The 19,122-nt window shown below is 39.1% G+C and overlaps 1 protein-coding gene across 4 annotated transcripts in view; it reads left to right on the top strand.

Annotated features, from left to right (window-relative positions):
- Positions 1–19,122, top strand: part of rgs12b (regulator of G protein signaling 12b) — an 89,604-nt gene that overhangs the window by 8,882 nt on the left and 61,600 nt on the right. For all 4 annotated transcript variants that reach the window (XM_036574821.1, XM_036574823.1, XM_036574822.1 and 1 more), the window contains exon 4: positions 10,802–10,912. In XM_036574821.1, the coding sequence (XP_036430714.1) occupies positions 10,802–10,912 (111 nt within the window). The remainder of the gene's footprint in view (positions 1–10,801; positions 10,913–19,122) is intronic.

The raw sequence follows: 19,122 nt of genomic DNA on the forward strand, positions 1-19,122 counted from the left end.
TGGGCATTATGACGGTTTTTATTATCTGATAAATTACATCAGAATGTGTCACAATATTCTTTTATGAGCACAGTGTAAATATCCGTGCTTAAAAAATCACTTTCTAACTGCATTTTTTTGATTAAATTAGTCCTGTTTGATTGGATTTTGTGCGGTGCAGTGTGTGAAATGTTGAATATGGTAATTCTTTTCATAGTTATTGATAGAGGTTTTAAAATGTGTGCTTACTTTGTCTAAATTACGAACTGTCAGAAAAAAATTATATTGTGACACATTGTGTACTGTAAAAAATGCTAATTTATTGTGATACTACATTTTGCCATATCTCCCATGTCTATGTAGAAGGATTCAAAAAAGTTTTACCATTCATTTTTTGTACATTTGTAAGCTTGTGTGGCTGTACAGTGATACTTTGTAGACTATAAGCTTCCTTACCTGTTAGCCAGTGAAATACTACCAAATAAACAGAAATACATCATATAGCTAAAACAGTGTCAGCAGTGAATTCTGTCCATGCTTTTGTGCAGTTTTATGTCATACAGTGTCAGAAACCACATAAGCAGGTCTATTTGAGAAATGACTGTAATTAATCAATGTGTAAATCAGGTTTTTGGCCAAACCACTGGGTTAAAGTAGCCTTGAGATGAACAAATTTTGCTGTAGTCTAATGTGATTTGTTGAATTCAAGCAGTTAGCTGGTTATCCAAAAGGTCCAGCTTTGCAGTTCATCCACTGAAGTGATTTCAGTCCTCCAAGTAATTTCTTGTTGTTAGTTGATATGACAACATCAGAACAGACTGAAATAGTATGTGGATCTCTGACTTCGGGGCCAGTTGCAGAAGGGCCTTTTTAAGCTACAGCACAGAACCTTAGAACACGGTTGCTAGGGGAGACCAGCGTCAGTGAGGTCGTCTCAGAGCAGAGAGCAGGCTGGGTCATAGTCAGCGCGGTCGTCATAGAAACCACCCCATGCTGCCTTACAGAGGACCCGTGACTGATGGAGTGGAGACAGCTTTCGCGGGTGTACGAGTTTTAGTAGTTCAGAGTCAACTTGCGCACCGGCTCATAATTACATCTCATTTCAGTGACAGTGTGCTTTGAAGTGCAGGCCGGTTTTGTCCAAACCTTTTCAGTTTTCTGTCCTTTCTGTACTTTTTCTTTGTCTTCTCGCTGCATGAGATAAAAATCAGCGTGTTGTAATTTTCTCTGTCTTCAGCACTATTTAGACAGGAATAGTTTTACATGGGGAGGTGAGCTGATGTTATTTTACTATAGGACGTACATAATGTTTATGACATTTGGCAAGAAATCTCTGTGAAATTACATCTAACTGCCTGTCTTGAGTGAATGTAGGGTGCCAGTAGTTAGTGGTAGTTGTAGAGTTCAGCTTTGCTACATTAAATTTGACGTATTAAAGTGTTACGTTACCTGTTTTAATGTTAACATGAATTAGAAGTTTTTCCCCCAGAGGGAAGGTACATATTTTTAGCTTTTCCTAACCTACTGTTTTAAAATAGAACAATAGCATGTAAAATAAAAAGTCTAGACTGAAGACCGGGTGTAAAGAGTGAATGTAATTTAAATTATATAATTGCAGTTGAATATGGTACAATTATGTTCCCTGAATAAAGATACTGAAGACATACCGTTGAGGTACCACCCTTAGCACTCCAGTGACAGTTTCATACCTTATACTTCCCCACCTGTTGGTGTTCAGTGTTGTAACTGAAACTCATAGGAAAACAAGAATTTTGTCCTTTAAAGTGATTTTACATGGTGAATTAGTGTGACCAGGGACATGAAATAACAAGGTAAAAAAAGGTCAATTTGATTTTAGATTCACCTAAATATTCAGAATTGTACACAGGACAATACATATCAGCTTGATTTGGGTCACAGTTAATACAACTAATTACAATGTCTGCATAATTAATTCATTAATATGTAAACGAAGGTATTCAGAGTGGTTTGATGCAAAATGCTGCGTTCTAGAAAAAAGTTCCATGTCAACTGTTCACAGTGGAAGTAATAAGAGTAAGAGTTTAAAATGATTAATCTAAAATGTTAGATTTACCTCTATTTTATCATTAACAACATTAAATGTAAAAACTGGGTGGTAAATGAAGTGGCTAAATTTGCGTTGTAGCCATTGCAACCTCTAGCTCACATCACCACCACAGTAAAGAAGTCAGTATGGTCTCTACGAAGAATTTCATAGTAAACCACTGTGAATGATTTTGTTTATGTCTCATGGGTGATTTGTGTTGAACTTTTGAAAAAAATGGTGCAGGTAAATGTTGCATACAAGTAGCTGTAATCTTTACAGACCATGCAGTCTGTAGAAATTACTGAGATGGTGGATTCAGACAGGACTAAAAATCACAAAAAATGCTGGTAATAATTACATTACATGTGAAACTAATCCTGTCCAAATAGTGGCGTAAGAGAGTGTTGCTCCTGTTCACCACCAGGTGGCAGTGTTTCACTATCAGAATATGATTCTCTCCGTTATATGGAAAAAGTACTGAAGCTCCTCAGTTAATTTGGATGTGATGATTTACATTTTGAGCTTGTAAAAAATACATTTGGTTTTTGTGAAATATTTAGTCTTGGTGAAGGATGGTTATTTTGACGAGTATGGTTTAAGGTTAAACGGATGCATATGACAAATGTAAGAATGCAAGAGTACAAAGTGGTGTCAGCTGGTATTATTTGATGTGTTTGTGTGCATGTGTGTCAGTGTGTGTTGCGTTGAATTCCTGAGAGAGATCATGTCTAGACTAGAACAGTGCTTGGGATCTGAACAGAGTACAACTGTCATATCAGTCCTGAAACCACACCTGCATCTCCAGCACGCCTCTTTAATTGCAGCATTCCCTACATAAACACGTCTTCAGCTGGGAGACTGGCGTTGCACCGCGCCGTCTGGGCAATCGTGACAAGCGTCCTGCACGCTGACACTGACCAGCGTTCATGTGGCTACACAGAGTCGATGCTGATTAAGCTCAGAGAGAGAGGGAGAGAGGTTTACAAACAGAATAGGTAAGAAAAAGAGGAAGAGAGATTCCAGCAAGAGAGAGAGAGAGAGAGGAAGAGTTACGTCCAGATCGACTTCGCACTGACATGTTTTGGTGGGGTTTGTAGTTGGCCTCTCTGGAATGGAATAAACAGGAAAGATGGCTCTTCAGAGACTTAGTAAAACATGATAAGCCCAAGAGAGAGACAGAGAGAGAGACAGAGAGAGGGGGACTTTCCTGCTACCCACACCACTCTATGATGTTATCTTACCCTCCCAACATGTAGAACTGGATAATTCACTGTAATTAGTGGTGCAAATAAAGAGAACATAGGACATTAGCTTTTCACATTGGCCCTTAATTATCAAAGTTTCGTACAGACAAATCTGGTCATAAAATGAGTGCATGCAAATTTCACCAAGAGTTTTGTGATTCATCAGTTTCATCTTTGGTGTATCCGCACACTCAAACTTATGTCCGTAAATTTGAGCGTAAAAAATGGAAAATAACAGTAGTGCTAATAATCTGTGCACATGGCAATCCAGCACGAAAGTAAATGTAAATTTTTTACAGTGACTTTGGTATAAACATTTGCTACAACTATTGCATGTTCCATTTAAAGACATATTACACTACGCTTTTATTTTATACTACTGACATCACATCGCCCCAAAAAATACACCTAAAGCAGAAGCGTCTCATACACTGTGTTTCAATTTATTTTAGGAAAATAGTCACATGACACAGTCATTCAATCATCTTAAAAAAATATATATAAAACAAAACAAACTATGATGATTTGTTTAATTTACATTTTATTCTGTTGTTGTTACTACACCACTATAAAGTTTGTCAAACATGGAACTGAAATTCATGGTGGTGTGGTGACTGTACTGGTCCCCCCTGTTGAGCTGGTCTACCTGGCGTTGTGGATGCTTTTCTGTTGCTTGAAGTTTGCTAATATCACTTTATGCAATAAGATCTTAAGTATAGCTTAAATAAGCTGGCGTTACTACAAGAGGCTGTCACTTCAGCAGCTAAACAATACCTAATAACATGACCTACAGTTGAGGCCAAAGGTTTGCACACCTAGGCTAAAGACATAGTCATAGTCCAAACATCTCAGGCTACCATACTTTGTTAGTATTTGGTGCCATTGCCTTTACATGCTTAACTTGAATCGAACACTTGGGATAGCCTTCCACAAGCTTCTCACCGTGCTTTGCCAGAAGTTGCTTCTGTATGTCTAGATAATTCCCGTTTTTTCATGATGTCATCTATTTTCTGAAGTGTACCTTTTTCAGCAAAACACCCCAACAACACGATGCTGCCACCTCCGTGCTTCACAGGGTGGCTGCCCTGTGTTGTGCCTGGTTTGAAAAGCAGGACCAGGCTAAGACACTCTCTATAACTTCAGCATGAATGGGTGGAGCTAAACTGTTGTATGCTAAATAGGCAGATGTATGTAAATTAGTTGATTTTTGTGACATCACAAAAACAATTAATTTCAAACAAATTGTTTCTGCTCTTCTGCGGGCTGTATAGACTGCAAAATGAACAGTACCTTTTATAACTTTACCAGCATTTATGTAGTCGAACTCGCAGTGAAACAGTGAAAATGGAGCAATGCTCAGGACAGTGTCAGAAGAATTTAAGGTGTCCTCAGACAGTTGATGGTCCGCATACAAAGATAAATATAGTTCATGAACAAGGCCTGTTAATATAAAGGGAGAGAGCCGAACGCTGATTTGTTTGCATGTGTTCTGAGGCATCTTTACTGCCCTTAACTGGTGGTTTTGTCAGTGCTAGTTAGAGATGTGAACGTGTTCACCATGGCAACCTGATCTGTTTGATTCCTTGCTTTAGGCTTCCATCATGTGCATGCGATCATATGAGCTAACGTGTTTACACTTAGCACTCACATACACACACTGTAGTCTTGCTGCTTGCTTTGCCTTTCTTTTATTGGAGGAGCTGGTCTGCAGCTGTGGCTGTATTTATGAGTGTGCTGTGCACTGACGTGGCTCTGTGTTCTTTCCCTCGCTGTATTTAATAGTCTGTGATGTTTCCTTTTATAGTGTTTGTCTGTGGATGTGGTCTGTGGTGTGTGTGTGTGCGTATGATTGGAAATGAAAGAGTGGTGTGTGATGTGTGTACCGGCACGTCCAGGTGCTTCATTTTAATAGCATGGCCGTTCCCCAGGTTTCACCTAAAGCATTTATACAGCAGTTCAGAGGTGCACTGTTCATCTGGAGGTCAGGTTCAAGTGTCAGCTGTGCCATGTGCTGAATGTGGAGCAGAGTCTCAACTGGCCTTCTCCCTACTGTCTATGAGCAGTAGAAATGTCCCAATCCTGTTTTTTGTCCCCAGTCCCAATCCAAGGAACAGAATGTGAAAAGAAAGCCATGTTGCATGAGAGGTTAATGTATAAGTTGTCATAGTCAGCAGCCATAATAACCAGCTTCCACTTAGTTTGCAGCTAGAATTGATACCAAAGTGGCAGTCATTGGGGTCCAAGCACCAGGCACCTTGGGGAGCCAGCAGAACACAAATGATGGCTAAAGGTTTTAGAATGGCCTCTGCTGAATTTTATACTGCTTGATCAGTGTATCTAAAAAAAAAATATTACAATATTTGGACATGACTTGTAGTTACATAATTGTTGATCTCAATTAAGTAAAAATTTCACAGCAATTATCCCTATTTTTAGCCTTGGAGTGCTCCAGAATTTCACTAAAATATTTTTAAGGAATGATGCTGGCAAAGCTCTCTACCAGGGATTGGTTTCTGAACTTGTCACCTTTTTCACTACTCATGAGTTTTTATGTTGGTTTAAAGCTGAATAGTATCTGAGGAAAAATATCAAATCAGTATTGACCGATACTACAGGTTTTAATATCAGTATCAGTATCACAGTATGTTTTGGTCCTGATACTGATCTTTCAGACTGGATTGGGACATCACTAGTGAACAAGATACTTTTCTCCTCACTGCTAATTTATATACCAGCTGTTTGGATATCTGAGTATGAGTGCATTACATTCAAGAGTATAGAGTTTTCTCCTGAGCACAAATGGTGATCTGAGATTAGTGATGCTTAACTATGTTGGCAAAGAATGTGTTGGATGCTCATGCTTGACATGGTTGTGTTATATTTGTTAGCACGCGTGTTAGAGTAAAGGCTGACTGATTCTTCTCTTGTTCACACACTCAGCTCTGTACAGAGTGCTGATGGAACTCAGCTGCTCTCTTGGTAGACGCGAAAGGAGTGTGTGCTTAAAAATAGATTACAGAAAACACACAATAGCCTTTGGTGTGTGTTTGTAGCTGTGTGTGTGTGCGTGTGTGTGCATTTGAAAGTCAGGGATGGTGCTGAAGACACAGGCTGAGAGCTCTCTGCGTATCCAGGCAACACAGGAGACTGATTACACTGCTCAAATCAGCCAGCCTCTCAACACCAGCTTATGGAGATATTCCTACTTGTCTGTCTGTCTGTCTGTCTGTCTGTTTGTCTGTATTAGTAGCTGAGTTTCCATTATATTTTTATGTGTATTTTGGCATATGGAATAAAAAAAGACTTGATGGCAACAGCCAAGTTTAAATAGACTTGCCAGACTTTACATAAAAAGTATGTCCACTCGCTTGAGGTGGATAATGAGATAAATTATGACAGAAACACATTTGCCAAATAAATACTTCAAATGCAAATAAAGTCATATTAGACTGTTCAGGTGTTTCCATTTTTAGCTAGTAGCCAGGTAATGTGACAGAGGGCAGCAGGTACCAGTGGACTAGTAAAGAAATGACAAAAATCCCTTTATCAAAGATAATGGTGGTATTAAAAGAAGGTGCCTCCTGCTGGAATTCCCTGAGCAGTTATATTTGCCACTGCATTATTTCTCCATGCTCTTACAATATAAAATAGCCTACATCCTAGAGCAAAAAGATAAAATGTTTTTATATCAAAGTCACGTTTGAAAGTGCATAATTTGCTGCCATTGTAAATTATATCTTGGATTAGTCAACAATGTCTTAAATTTTATATAGGGAAGTTTAACTTAATAATGCAGACCTTGTGAACTGGCAGTCTGGCACTCTACGTTCAGCGATCAGGCTATGTTGGTCTTCTTGGCAAACAAATGCCTGGAGATTAATCCATAGCAAATAACTGCAAATCATTCATGTCTATTATATCCATAAAAATGCAAAGAAAAGCTGCTCAGTATTAAAAATGAGTGAGTGTACTCTCTGCATACTTTCAGAAGTGTTTTTATAAACATGATCTAGAGTTTTATCTCTTGTACAGAGCTGATGGAAGCGCATCACTCTTAAAATTTATACCACAGTTGGATGGAATATTATGTGTGTGGTTTTATGACGTACAGTATGTCCAACATTATGTTACATTGGTCATTTTAAAAACACATGGCTTTACACATATTACTGCAGTTTTAGCATCCCTGCATAAGCTCCTCCTTCTTACATAAGCTTCTTCCCCTTGTTTATGACCGCTACAGCTCCAGCATAGTTGTAGGAGCTTTTCAACCTTTAAAAAAAAGCACTGTCCAATCAGAGCTGCATCTGTGTAATGTTATATATATTTGCTGTTGTTTTGTTGTTGTTATTAATGTTATTATATACACATTCTGTCGAACCATAATCTGAGGTTTGTGTGTTTTATAATATTTAGAACTGCGTATGTATTGATGATTAGGCCTCTGATCAGTCCCTGTGTTATCAGCACTGCTGTTCTGAGATAGGTCAGTGGATGGTGATCAGTGGTCAGTGTTCAGTGAAGACAGGGTTATTGTTACAGCTCTCCTGCAGAAAGATGGGTTTAAGTGCTTTGGACAAGAGTTGAATGGTGGAGGGAGGTGGAGTCGTATTTGAGCCTGCAGCCTCTCAGATACTCGGTAACCCACACACGCACACACACATACACACACACACATACACACACACACACACACATACGCACACTTATGCCCTGAAAGAAACAGGGTGACGTTCTGTTCCATCAGCAGCCCAGAAGCCCACGTCCATGTGACCCTGCACCATTCCGGCCTCCCCTTGTAACGGAATTAGATGAGTGTAAGAACACAGTTAATTGCTGAGAAAGAAGAGCTTCTCTGTGTGCTTCATACACCGAGACACAGAGAAGGAGAGAAAGGAGCTGCAGGTCATATCTACACATGAACAGTGTCACTCCAGTCATTTCCCTTCAGTCTAGCCTAAAACACATCATGGTGGATCATTTCAGTCTGTAAAGACAGTGTAACAGGCTTGCATGTGTTAACCTCTCAAACAACAGGCTTACTATTCAGTTACTAATTATAAACGCTTATTATTCAGTATTGTAAATTATTCAGTAGCTATTGTGAAACTAACAGAGGTTATTAGTAATGAGAGTGAGGAGCTGAACTGTGGAGCCACATGCTGAGTTTAAGACGTTCATGTTTTTGAGCTACACATCAATAAAAAAAAGAGAAAGTGAGCTTTTTCTGTAAGTTACTTCTTTATACAGTTCACTAAATGTAGAATGTAATTTTTTTGTAAATATGGAATCTTGAGGGAAGAAGCCGCCCAGGGTAAAATGTCCTGACCCTTATTTTCTCTCCTGATCAAATGATGAACTTTGACACATTTACTGAACGGCCATGGTCTAATTAATTTAGAAATTGTGTCTGGATCTCTGTATTCCTAGAACTTATTTCCCTGGACCATTCCGGTGTTAGATGGTCTGATTTTTTTCCGTAGGAAAATGTTTTCATAAATTTGTACAAGAATTAAAAAATATATATATATGATTATGGGAGAGTTGTGAAGAGAATTATTATTAGTATTAATAAAGTATTATTATTAGAAGTATTATTATTATTATTATTATTATTATTATGTAATGAGTATAATCACATTAATTAAATAAAAGATTTACATTTCAGTTTCTATTACTGTCATTTGTCTTTTGTCAGAGCTTAATATTTTTTGTGTTATACTTTGATTAATAACACAATTTTTTGAAAAAAAAGCAAAGGCTAAAAATCAGTTGACATATAAATTATACATTTTCTAAAACATTTGACAGATGCAGGATTCACCAGGGGCGCTTTTTAGTCCAGCGCTTTTCAAGACATTCTTTTTTTGTGCTATATATTTTGGAGTATTAGTTCTGCAGCATTTAATCGCCGGGTTATTCTATATTCTATATGGTTATTCTATATTGTGATAGTGGGGCTAGCATGCTGGCTGTATACTGTTAGATTAACAAGGTCTAACCTGCGTTAGACCAGAGTCGGTCTAACGCTGATGGCAGAGCAAGCAAGATGCAGCAAGGCTTAAACCAGGCATACCTAATATAGGAAATCTTGTTCTTCTGTGACAACACACACTGTACAGTTGAATCGCTCATCATGTACGGAAACAGCCTGAGATTTATATGCTCACGCTGTACAAAAACACTCGGTCTGACTGAGATGACATGACGTGGGTGCTCACACTACATGTGAAATGCAGCCCCTAAAGACAGCTCTGTCTACACACAATTTCCAATAAAGCTGTTCCATTCAAAACAACAAGCTGCACAAAAACACTGAATCTCAAATGACTCCCTGCTTCCTACATAGTGCACCACATAGGAATTAAAACAGTGGCTCCTGCACGCAAACAGTGCATCATATGTCTAGTAAATAGCCATTTGGGTCTCAGACATGTGTCCACAATTCCATGCTAAACAAATAGTCGCTGTTTTAGTGTAGAAGCCAGAGCTTATATAGCGCACTATATAGGAACGAGGGGGCCGTTTCAGATTCAGCCACTGACAAACCGCACTACAGCAGCTTAACCTGTACCACACTGTGCACTGAAACTACAAAACAGGTGGTCTACAAACAGTTTTAGGAAGACAAATTAAAAAAATTCATTTTTAGCTCAGCCCTGTGATGGACTGGCGACCTGTCCAGGGTGTTTCCTGCGCCCCCCCGTGATTCAGGAGGATAAGCGGCGTAGAAGATGAATGAGTGAATAAATTCAATTTAGTCAGGCGGAACAAAATGGGCATATATGGGTGTTGGCACCGCAAAGGTCAACTTTTGTGCCTCCATTTATGTATGTTCACCTGTGTGGGAGCAGTGTTTGTCATTGTTTGTGGTTTTGTATGCAATTTTGAGAAATTGGTTCGTGAGATCTGCTCTAACTGTGAGACAAGCAACCAAAATTTCTGGCATGTCAGAAGTCCATCTGATTGTCCGACTTCTTCATTCGGAGCTCATTTAGGTGGTTAATTGGTCGTCGCTTCCTCTCTCGCACTGCATGGCAAACAATAGCCGATGAAGCTGAAATTCAGCCTGATCGAGAAAATCATTCCGTTCCAACCAAATCGGGCTTAAAAACAGGGTCAAATCTCACAGTGTATGCCTGGCTTTAGAGTGAATTGCTAGACAAAATTCTCTTTCTATACAGCATGGCTGTGGCCAACTACAGCCCCTTAATAAAGCACAAGCTGTGCCTTCTTTAATAGCGGTGAGCACTACAATATGTGAAATGCCAATGTAAATGCCTTATTTCCACTTAAAAAAAATTAAAAGTAATTTTACAGCAGATGTTTAAATTTTTGCGTGGCAGTGTATCTCCTGCTGAATGCTAAACTCGTGCAGATATGATTTAGCTTTAAATGGACGTTTAGCTGTAAATGTACAGGGAGGATTTTCCTCCATTGCCCAATGTGTTTGTGTGAGTTTTAGGACTTATGTTTATGTGTTGTGTGTCTGGATTTGTGTGTGTTTAAGGGCGGAAGATTTCGGGGTGTCACTATGGGATTTCCCCAGCGCTCCACTGGGAGACGATCGTTCGGACGCTCTAAACGTCTCAGCCTGGCTCGCTCACTGGACGACCTGGAGGTAACGTCACTAAACATAAACCACGAAACACACCGCAAACCAGCCCACACCCTGATTACAATAAGTTGTCCCACTGACTCTTTGATTTCTATTTCTGTTAGGCTCCCATATCTCTATTTCTCTTTCTCTCTCTCTCTAACTCTCTCTGCTTCTCTCTCTCCTCTCTGTAACACATGGTGGAATTGTGATGCTATCTGGCATGGTTGGCACTGATTACATAAGGCATGAGGCTAAACTCTGGAGAAGGTGCCTCTGTGTCTGTATCTTCTCTCAAAGGAGTACAGCAAGTGACTTTAGCCCAGTGCTTTTACTGCAGTCTTCATAATCAGACTGTAAGTCCACAAGCATCTTCTGCTCGAGATTAGTTGTGCTCTAAAATCAGAATCGCTTTATTGCCCAGTTACACATGCATGTATGAGGTGTTGGTCTTGTGGAATTGATGCTTATGTAAATGGACAATACAAAATACAAATAGTAAACAAATAAAAACAATACAAAATACATATAATGAACCACATGTAGCACATTGAAATCTACAAGAAAACCAATATGACAACTGTCTTTATCCTGTAGGGATAGGGTTTGATGCAGGTTATTTGGAAATCACTGAAACCACACTTTCTGTATCTTTCTTTCTCTCTTTTTCTCTCTCTTATTCTCTCTCTCACACATACACACACATTCGAGGTTTAATTTTAGACCCCAGCAATCACAGAGAGCAGAGGGGTGCATGTGTGTGTCATGTGACGTAGACACGTGTGACTCCAGAAGAAGCATGCGAGCGTGGTGACGGTGGGTCTCCATGGCAACAGAGGAGGCGGTAAGGCGGAGGAAGGCGCTTTTTGAGATGCTCAGGCATTCAGATAGAACTGCAGCAGTTTCTGCCCTCTGCTTCTCCACATATTCCCAACTACTGCAGATCCTCCTGTCTATGCAGTGAGCAGTGATTCATATGCAGATTGATGCTGAACGGTCGGTTACAAATGTGGAGGTCCATCAGATTGCAGTCAGATTGCAGTCAGCTTAATCTGACCTTTTTTTGACTTTACCAAGCAGTAACACATGTCCTGTAATAAATCGGGCAGGACTGAAAAGATTAGTAGTCAGTTTTGGAATAAAAAGTCATCACTTTGTTTAGTCAAAAACAAAAGCATTTTATAATTTCTACTCTAGAATCAATGGTGCATTGGTGTCTGGATAGGTGGTCATACTGTGCCTTCTTATGGACCCCCACCCCAGCATGTGTGCATCCATCCACACACTGTGAACACACGCTATTTCCCCATATGTTCTTTAATAGGCTAAAGTCTTAATACAGTGTACTGTGAATCAGTATAATGTGATGAAAATATCATGAAGTGCATGCATTTGTGTATCAAATGTGAAAACTGAACTCATCCAAGAAATTAAACAAAAAAGATAAGAGAATAAGAACATATCATTTGGTGTTTCCCCATGCTAGGCCCCCCTGGCCCCAAGTATATTGACAGCCACCCAAGTATATTTTAACCCATTTTATTTCCAATGTATTTCAGATTATCTTTTTATTTTTTAACAGTTCTAAAAATATATTATGTCCCATATTATGCAAAGAGGCACAACATCAACTGCTCATGTTTCGACATTTCTTTGGTTAAATTATTTATTTTTTTAACTCTCTGCCATACATGCCTTATTTGAATAGCCAATTAAATTGATGAGTTTAGATTTCTGGACATTTTTGAAAAACAGCACCCACCCTGGCATTCTCCCAAAAAGTATATTTCTGTGGGAAAGACTGTAATGGATCTTGAAACTTTTTGTTTGGGTCTAATGCAGTATATTATTTATCTGGTAGATAGAAAGCATTAAATTAGTTTTATTAGTGAAGGTAGAACATGAGCATTTAATATAATGAAAACATTGCAACACATAAAAGTGCATGCTGGTTACATGACTTCTGCGTATGAGCACCACTACACTAACAACTATGATAATGTTCATATGATAACATCCTCATTCTGACAGATTGTAGTGCACGACAGGATGTGGAGGGGGCAATATGGCTTCTCTTGTTTAGTTGCACTATAAAATAAGAAGTTGCTTTGGCACTGTGACCAGATAAAGTGACATACTGACCAGTGACATACTGGCTCGATCAATCAAATGAGAGTGGACAGATTAATAGATTATAGAAATAAATGTCAGGTGAAGGCCGACAACTGGGCTAGTATCTAAACTATGTCTACTTGATTTGAAGCACAGCAACGCAGGCCAGTGTTTGTGTCCAGCGCTAAGCAGAGGAAAAGCCTTTGATCTTATCACGAAAGACCAGCAGAGCAGTGTGGTGACTCACTTACATGCAACAGACCAATGTCTCTACTGCACTTGGAAAAATAAGAGAGATGCAGCAGAAAAACAGTGACTAGGATTGTGTAACATGCATATTTTCACAGGTAAATTATCGCTATTAAAGGTGTGACGGAGATTTGCCAGCGGATTTGTTTTCCACCCACATGCAGGGATTTCATGACTGCGTGGATTTCAGTTTTCCGCCGATGATGATAACCCTAGTTAGTGCGAGCAGTTTGTTCAGATAGCAGAATGGGAATCTGCCAAGGCAGAATGTTTAAAGTGACCGATGGCTTTGTGTCCGACTGTCACGGTGTCAGTAACTCTTCTGTCTCTGAGCAGAGCCTCCTTCATTGTGTTTGTTTAGCGTGGCATCTACACTCGGCTTACATCACAGCTGATATTGGAATGTTGATATCGGTGACTTTTTACGGGTACGAGTAAATGAGCGCACTATCGGACTAATACCTGATACCAGTATCGGTATCAATGCATCCCTATCATTTGTTTAATTTCCAACCAAAATGACCATTAAGTACAAGTTATTCATTGTTGAGGAGATATTTGGAGGGAGATTAGATATAAGATAATCTACTTGTGTAAGAAAGAGAACATTAGTGAAAAAACAAGAGCTTTCAAAAGTGGAGTTGTGACTCCTCCATGACCTGGTGGACCACTAAAACTGCCACCATCAGATAAACAGTACGCAAAGCTTTCATCTTTGTGGAGAAAATCAAACCCCATTCTTAGTTCAGATCTGAAAAAATCCACAGGTGTTTCTGTCCATCCTTCCACTGTGAGAAAATGACTCAACACTATGAGTCTGAATGTGTAGCTGTTAACAAGCCATTACTGACAAAAGAAAATAGACAAAAAGAAGAATGTTAGCAAACCAAACCAAAGAAGCTTCTGCTGTTGGCAGAACAATGTACTGACCACATGAGTCCAGACCTTAACGTAACTGATTGTGTTGGCAGAAAATACTGCCAACCTCTAAGACTGAGCTTTGGAAGTGTGGAAGAACATCCCTGCAGATTTCTTTAAAAAACTGAAGTCTCCTGAAAAGAATAAAAGCTGTAATGAAGACAAAGAGTGGACACACTATATACTGAAATTTTTAAATTATATTTAGTTACCGATGCTTCTGAGTAGTTTTGTGTTAAGTAAATCTGGAAATTTTTGTTTTGACTGGAAATAAATGAAGGATGTTGTCTGACTTCTGTACAATACTGTAATTTTATACATACAAAATTAAACTGACTCCAGAAGTTACAGTTACATAGTGCATTACTTACTGATATGACTGTCAGTTCTCAAAAATGATTCTGTTTCTCAAATTCTTAAAAAGCAGAATATGTCAGTGTCAAAAAATGAAATATGAAAAATGAAATATGAAAAAATATGAAATAAGCCTCATAATTTTATAACAATCTCAACCTTAAATATGCAATACCTTAAAACTTCATCATGAAAGAGGTACATTACATGAACTCCCACCATGTTGATTTCTCAAGAAAGAACACATTTACAGTATGTTGTTTATTGTACTTAGTATTTGATACGATGTTCTTTTGCTTTAATGACAGCATGCAGTTGAGCTGACAACTCCACAGGTTTGTGCAAAAACCTCTGACGAGTAGGTCAAATCCACCTGAGAGCCTGAACACAAGCTTCAGTGAAGCTCACTTATTGTACAAAGGCCTCAACATGGTCAGTGACCCAGAAATAAGGCAGAATCAGAATGTTTCTTCATTTTACTTGTTGAAACTTTTTCTTTGTTTCATTATTCAAAAGTCTAAAATGTTCTGTTCATTTAAATTAAAAAAAAAATAAAAATCTTTTCAATGTGGTCTCAGACTTTTGGACCCCTATGTATGTTGTGGAATGGAAAGAGCCAGCAGAGACCACTGCAGTTTGAATTTTCAAATAGGAGTTTGGTGGTTTTTCATGTGTTTCAGTAGCAGAAATCTGATGCATTTTACTTTTCAAACCCCAAGATTATAGTGGGCAAAGCTGTTTATTAACAATAGCAGAAAACTACTTTAAAATGCCTAACATTTTAATTCGCCAGCCAACATATCCTGAGGTTCATTGTGTGCATGATGCAGCGGTAAGGGCAGGAACAGCTGTACGGCAAACAGGAAATCCGCTGTAGAGCGGACCGTCTCATTTCAGTTCAGCCTTCGTGGGTCTACGCAGCCTTCGAAGGTTGTAGCCCCTGAATTTTGACACAGCTATAGACAACATTAACTTGCTAGCATAAGCTAACTGCTAACCTAGGTTCAGTAACATGACATAATGCATGGTAATTTGTTGTTTCAGTTTAGTGCAAAATGTTTGAGTTCAACTTGACACAATCCTACACAAACCATGTGTTGGTATGAACCATCTTAGCTAAAAAGGTAGCAAAGCTGTTGACACACTTAAGCACATCAATAGGCCTTTTTCACATTTCCTGGTTTCTGTCTGCTGAAAAGACTCATTGCTGAGTTACAGCACTTTTGCTAAAACAATAACTTTGTTGGCATTTTAAAGTTAGTGCTTTTCCCAGCTGCTTTCAGTGTACCAGTTTTCATGTTCCCCCCTCAAAAGCTGTCATGATTGGAGGGGAGTCGATGTCTGTTCACTAGAGCCAGTGATTGTGGAAAATATCTACGGTGGCGTTACTGACCTACGTAAGATGCCCCCCTGCTTATATATGTATGTTTATTTGCCAACTAGTTCCTTGTATCAGTGTAAGATAACTTGGCTAATCTAGCTTTTTGGCTATAGTTGTTTTCACATATCCATTGTTTTTTCTTTCTGTAGACCAGAGGTTCCCAATCCCGGTCCTAGCCACCCCACCCTATTCACATTTTTGTCTCATCTAGCACACCATCTTCAGCTCATTAATTAATGACCTCATGGTCTGGGTCAGGTGCTGGGTCAGGACTAGGATAGAGAAGTCCTGCTGTAGGCATTACGTGGCATTATTGTACTATGATAGCTGTGAAGGAATTCTTCCACAGCTTGGAATCCCGCATTGTTGTGTGTTTGGTGTGCACAGTTCTAGACACATACTTGAATTTCAATCTTGCCAGCTATGGCAGACATGAAATGACATACCTTTCCATAGAGAGCCGAAGTGATGGAATGACAGTATTTCTGAGGTTAATAATTGTCTGTAAAGCAATACTGGAATCTATTTCACCCGCCATTTATGCGTTTCTGTTTCTGGTGGAAAAAAGCCTATAAAATCAGCACTAGTGGCTTCTATGTGTGTGTAATTGTTGTTGTTTAATGCTTGTCTCCTTGTTTTCTGTTTAATTGAACGCACGTTGTTGTTTGTGCGGAAAACAAAATAAACGTAGTAGATACAGGCTGTATTATTTGTCCTGTGCAGAAGTAGCTAACAGCTCCCTGAGACTGTCTGACGGTTTTTATGTGTTAGATTGATGTGATGATGGACAAAGATGCTCATCAGGTCTGATTTTTAGTTGGGACAGTTATGAGGACACTGTAGCTCCTCTTCACATCGAACATTAGAATCAGCAAACGGCCCACAGGTTCATCAGTGCAGCTGCAGTTTGGTAGTGAAATGAAAGAAGACAAACTACAACCACAGTCATCCCTATACTGCACTTTCTAATGATTATATTTAGCAGAGATGAAGCTGCAGCGCGGCCGCTTAACACTGTTTCTGCTCCCGTGTCAAGCTGCGGTGTTAGAGATCATCACACAGTTACAGGAAGAAATGTTCTGTCCATGATCGCATCAGTCTAACACATCGGAACCCATCAGACAGTCTCAGGGAGCTGTTAGCTACTTCTCCACAGGACAAACAACCCAGCCTGTATCTACTACATTTATTTTGTTTGTGCACAAACAACAACGTGCGTTCCATTAAAAAGAAAACATGTTCACGATTAAAAGAAAGCGAGAGCGAATTGTTAATCGTGGGAACAAATTATGAAATCGTTACCACAAATACAAGAAAAAACTTTCACTCAAATTAATTTTTACTTTTATCTCTTTCCTCTCCGGGGATCCATAATGACAAATTAAATGAAGAAGAAACATTCAAGATGTGCAGTATTCCTAGGTCTCTGTTCAAATTGAGGCAAGTTTGTGACATTGACCATGTTGAGGCCTTTGTACAAAAAGGTCAGACTTTGTACAAAAAGATGTCAGTTTAAGTTCACACTTGTCATTGAAGGAAAGGTGCAAATTTCAGAGATTTTACTTTTCTTTCAAGCTGCTATGCTAATAATATAGTATGTATTTGCAGTAGTGCTCTCAGACTTTTGGACCCCACTGTATGTTTTGCCTCATTCACATTAGCTCATTTAGCTCCTCAGTTCCTTTGGAAATATTCTAAAACAAGCCATAAACGCTAATACGCTCATATATATTGGAGCATATTGGGTCTGTGTGCTTTGGCTTTCATGCTTGCTAAGGGCTTGTAACTCACAAGCTAAATCAGAGAGATTCATCAGCGTAGCAGCAGTGAAGAGGACAGAAAAGCCAATTGCTTCCAGCAAGGACAGCTACATATAGCAAGAGGAGATATGGTTTCTTACTTTAGCCTGCTGTTCCTCACAGCCACCCACACCCTGTGATAGTCATGTGTGTATGACGTGTTTAGTCCCCCCAGGCTCCTCTATATTGCCAACATGATTAGCTACCTTCTTCAGATCTGTCCTATCTGCACTGCTGAAATAAAAATGAGATAAATCAGTGAAGGGTGACTCTATAGATCCCGCGTGTGTTTGATGATTTAAAGGCCAAAGGCAGGAGTTTTGAAGGAGAAATTTCAAAAAGTGTCCTCTAAATATTCTGAAACATTGAATACATTAGTCTGAAGGGAAGAGACAAAAGTCTGCAGCATATTTGTAACATATTAAAGGACAACAAGGATTAGAGAGAGGATAAAGAGGATAAGAAAGCTTCATCTTGTGAGAAAATGGGGGAATGCTTCGTAATTTAGATGTAAACTGTTTATTTAATGTATGTAACTTTTAAACAACATTCATATTTTATGGCTTTGAAGTACATCTGGGGATTTTAGATATCTGGGGCCATATACTCAAGGCATTTCAGCAGAAATGCTGAAATAAGAAGCTATTAAAACTTGGGGAAAAAAACGACACTCTTCGCTGACCATTCATTTGAGCTGCGTCAGAAATAGTGTGTGTAGCGTACAGTATGTCCTCTGGGACTTATTATGTAAGTAGAGTTGTGATGGTTTATGTGTAATCTGACTGGAGTGTACAGCATAACCGGGATCTGCTCAGTGTAACGTGCAGAGAATTTGCATCAATTTTTAGATTATAGCATGTTCAGAGAAAATCCACTGCAGCTGTGATAGCAATGTGTACCTGAAGAAACACTCTCTCCTTTCTTCCTTTCCTTTTCCTCTTCGTCTCAGTTTCAGTCAATCTCCAGCTCTTTGACTTGGCCTAACTCCCTTCTTTTTTTCTTATTTCTTTCTTTCTATAAGCATTCCATGTCTCTTTTGTGTCTTTCTTTCTACTTTTCTTTGTCTCTCTTTGTTTCTCACACTCTCAATTTCTCTTTTCCTTGCTCCTTGTCTTTTCTGTCTCTTTTTTACTTCCCATCTCTCTCTCCCACTGTCTTTCTCTCTTGCACTTTTTCTTTCTTTTACTTCTCTCTCTCTCTCTCTCTCTCTCTTATTTACTTTGGTCTTCCGGTTGCCTGATTCTTTTTCTCAGTGTGCTACATGCAGGATGATGGCGCTGATGTGTGAACAGAGCTTGCTTTGTATAGAAGCACAGTAATTATTGTGTGTGTGTGTGTGTGTGTGTGTGTGTGTGTGTGTGTGTGTGTGTGTGTGTTTGTTAATGAGCGTTGAGTGACATTTCTCTTGTTAGCGAGGACCC

This window comes from Colossoma macropomum, unplaced genomic scaffold (genome assembly GCF_904425465.1).
Source record: "Colossoma macropomum unplaced genomic scaffold, Colossoma_macropomum, whole genome shotgun sequence".
NCBI lineage: Eukaryota > Metazoa > Chordata > Actinopteri > Characiformes > Serrasalmidae > Colossoma > Colossoma macropomum.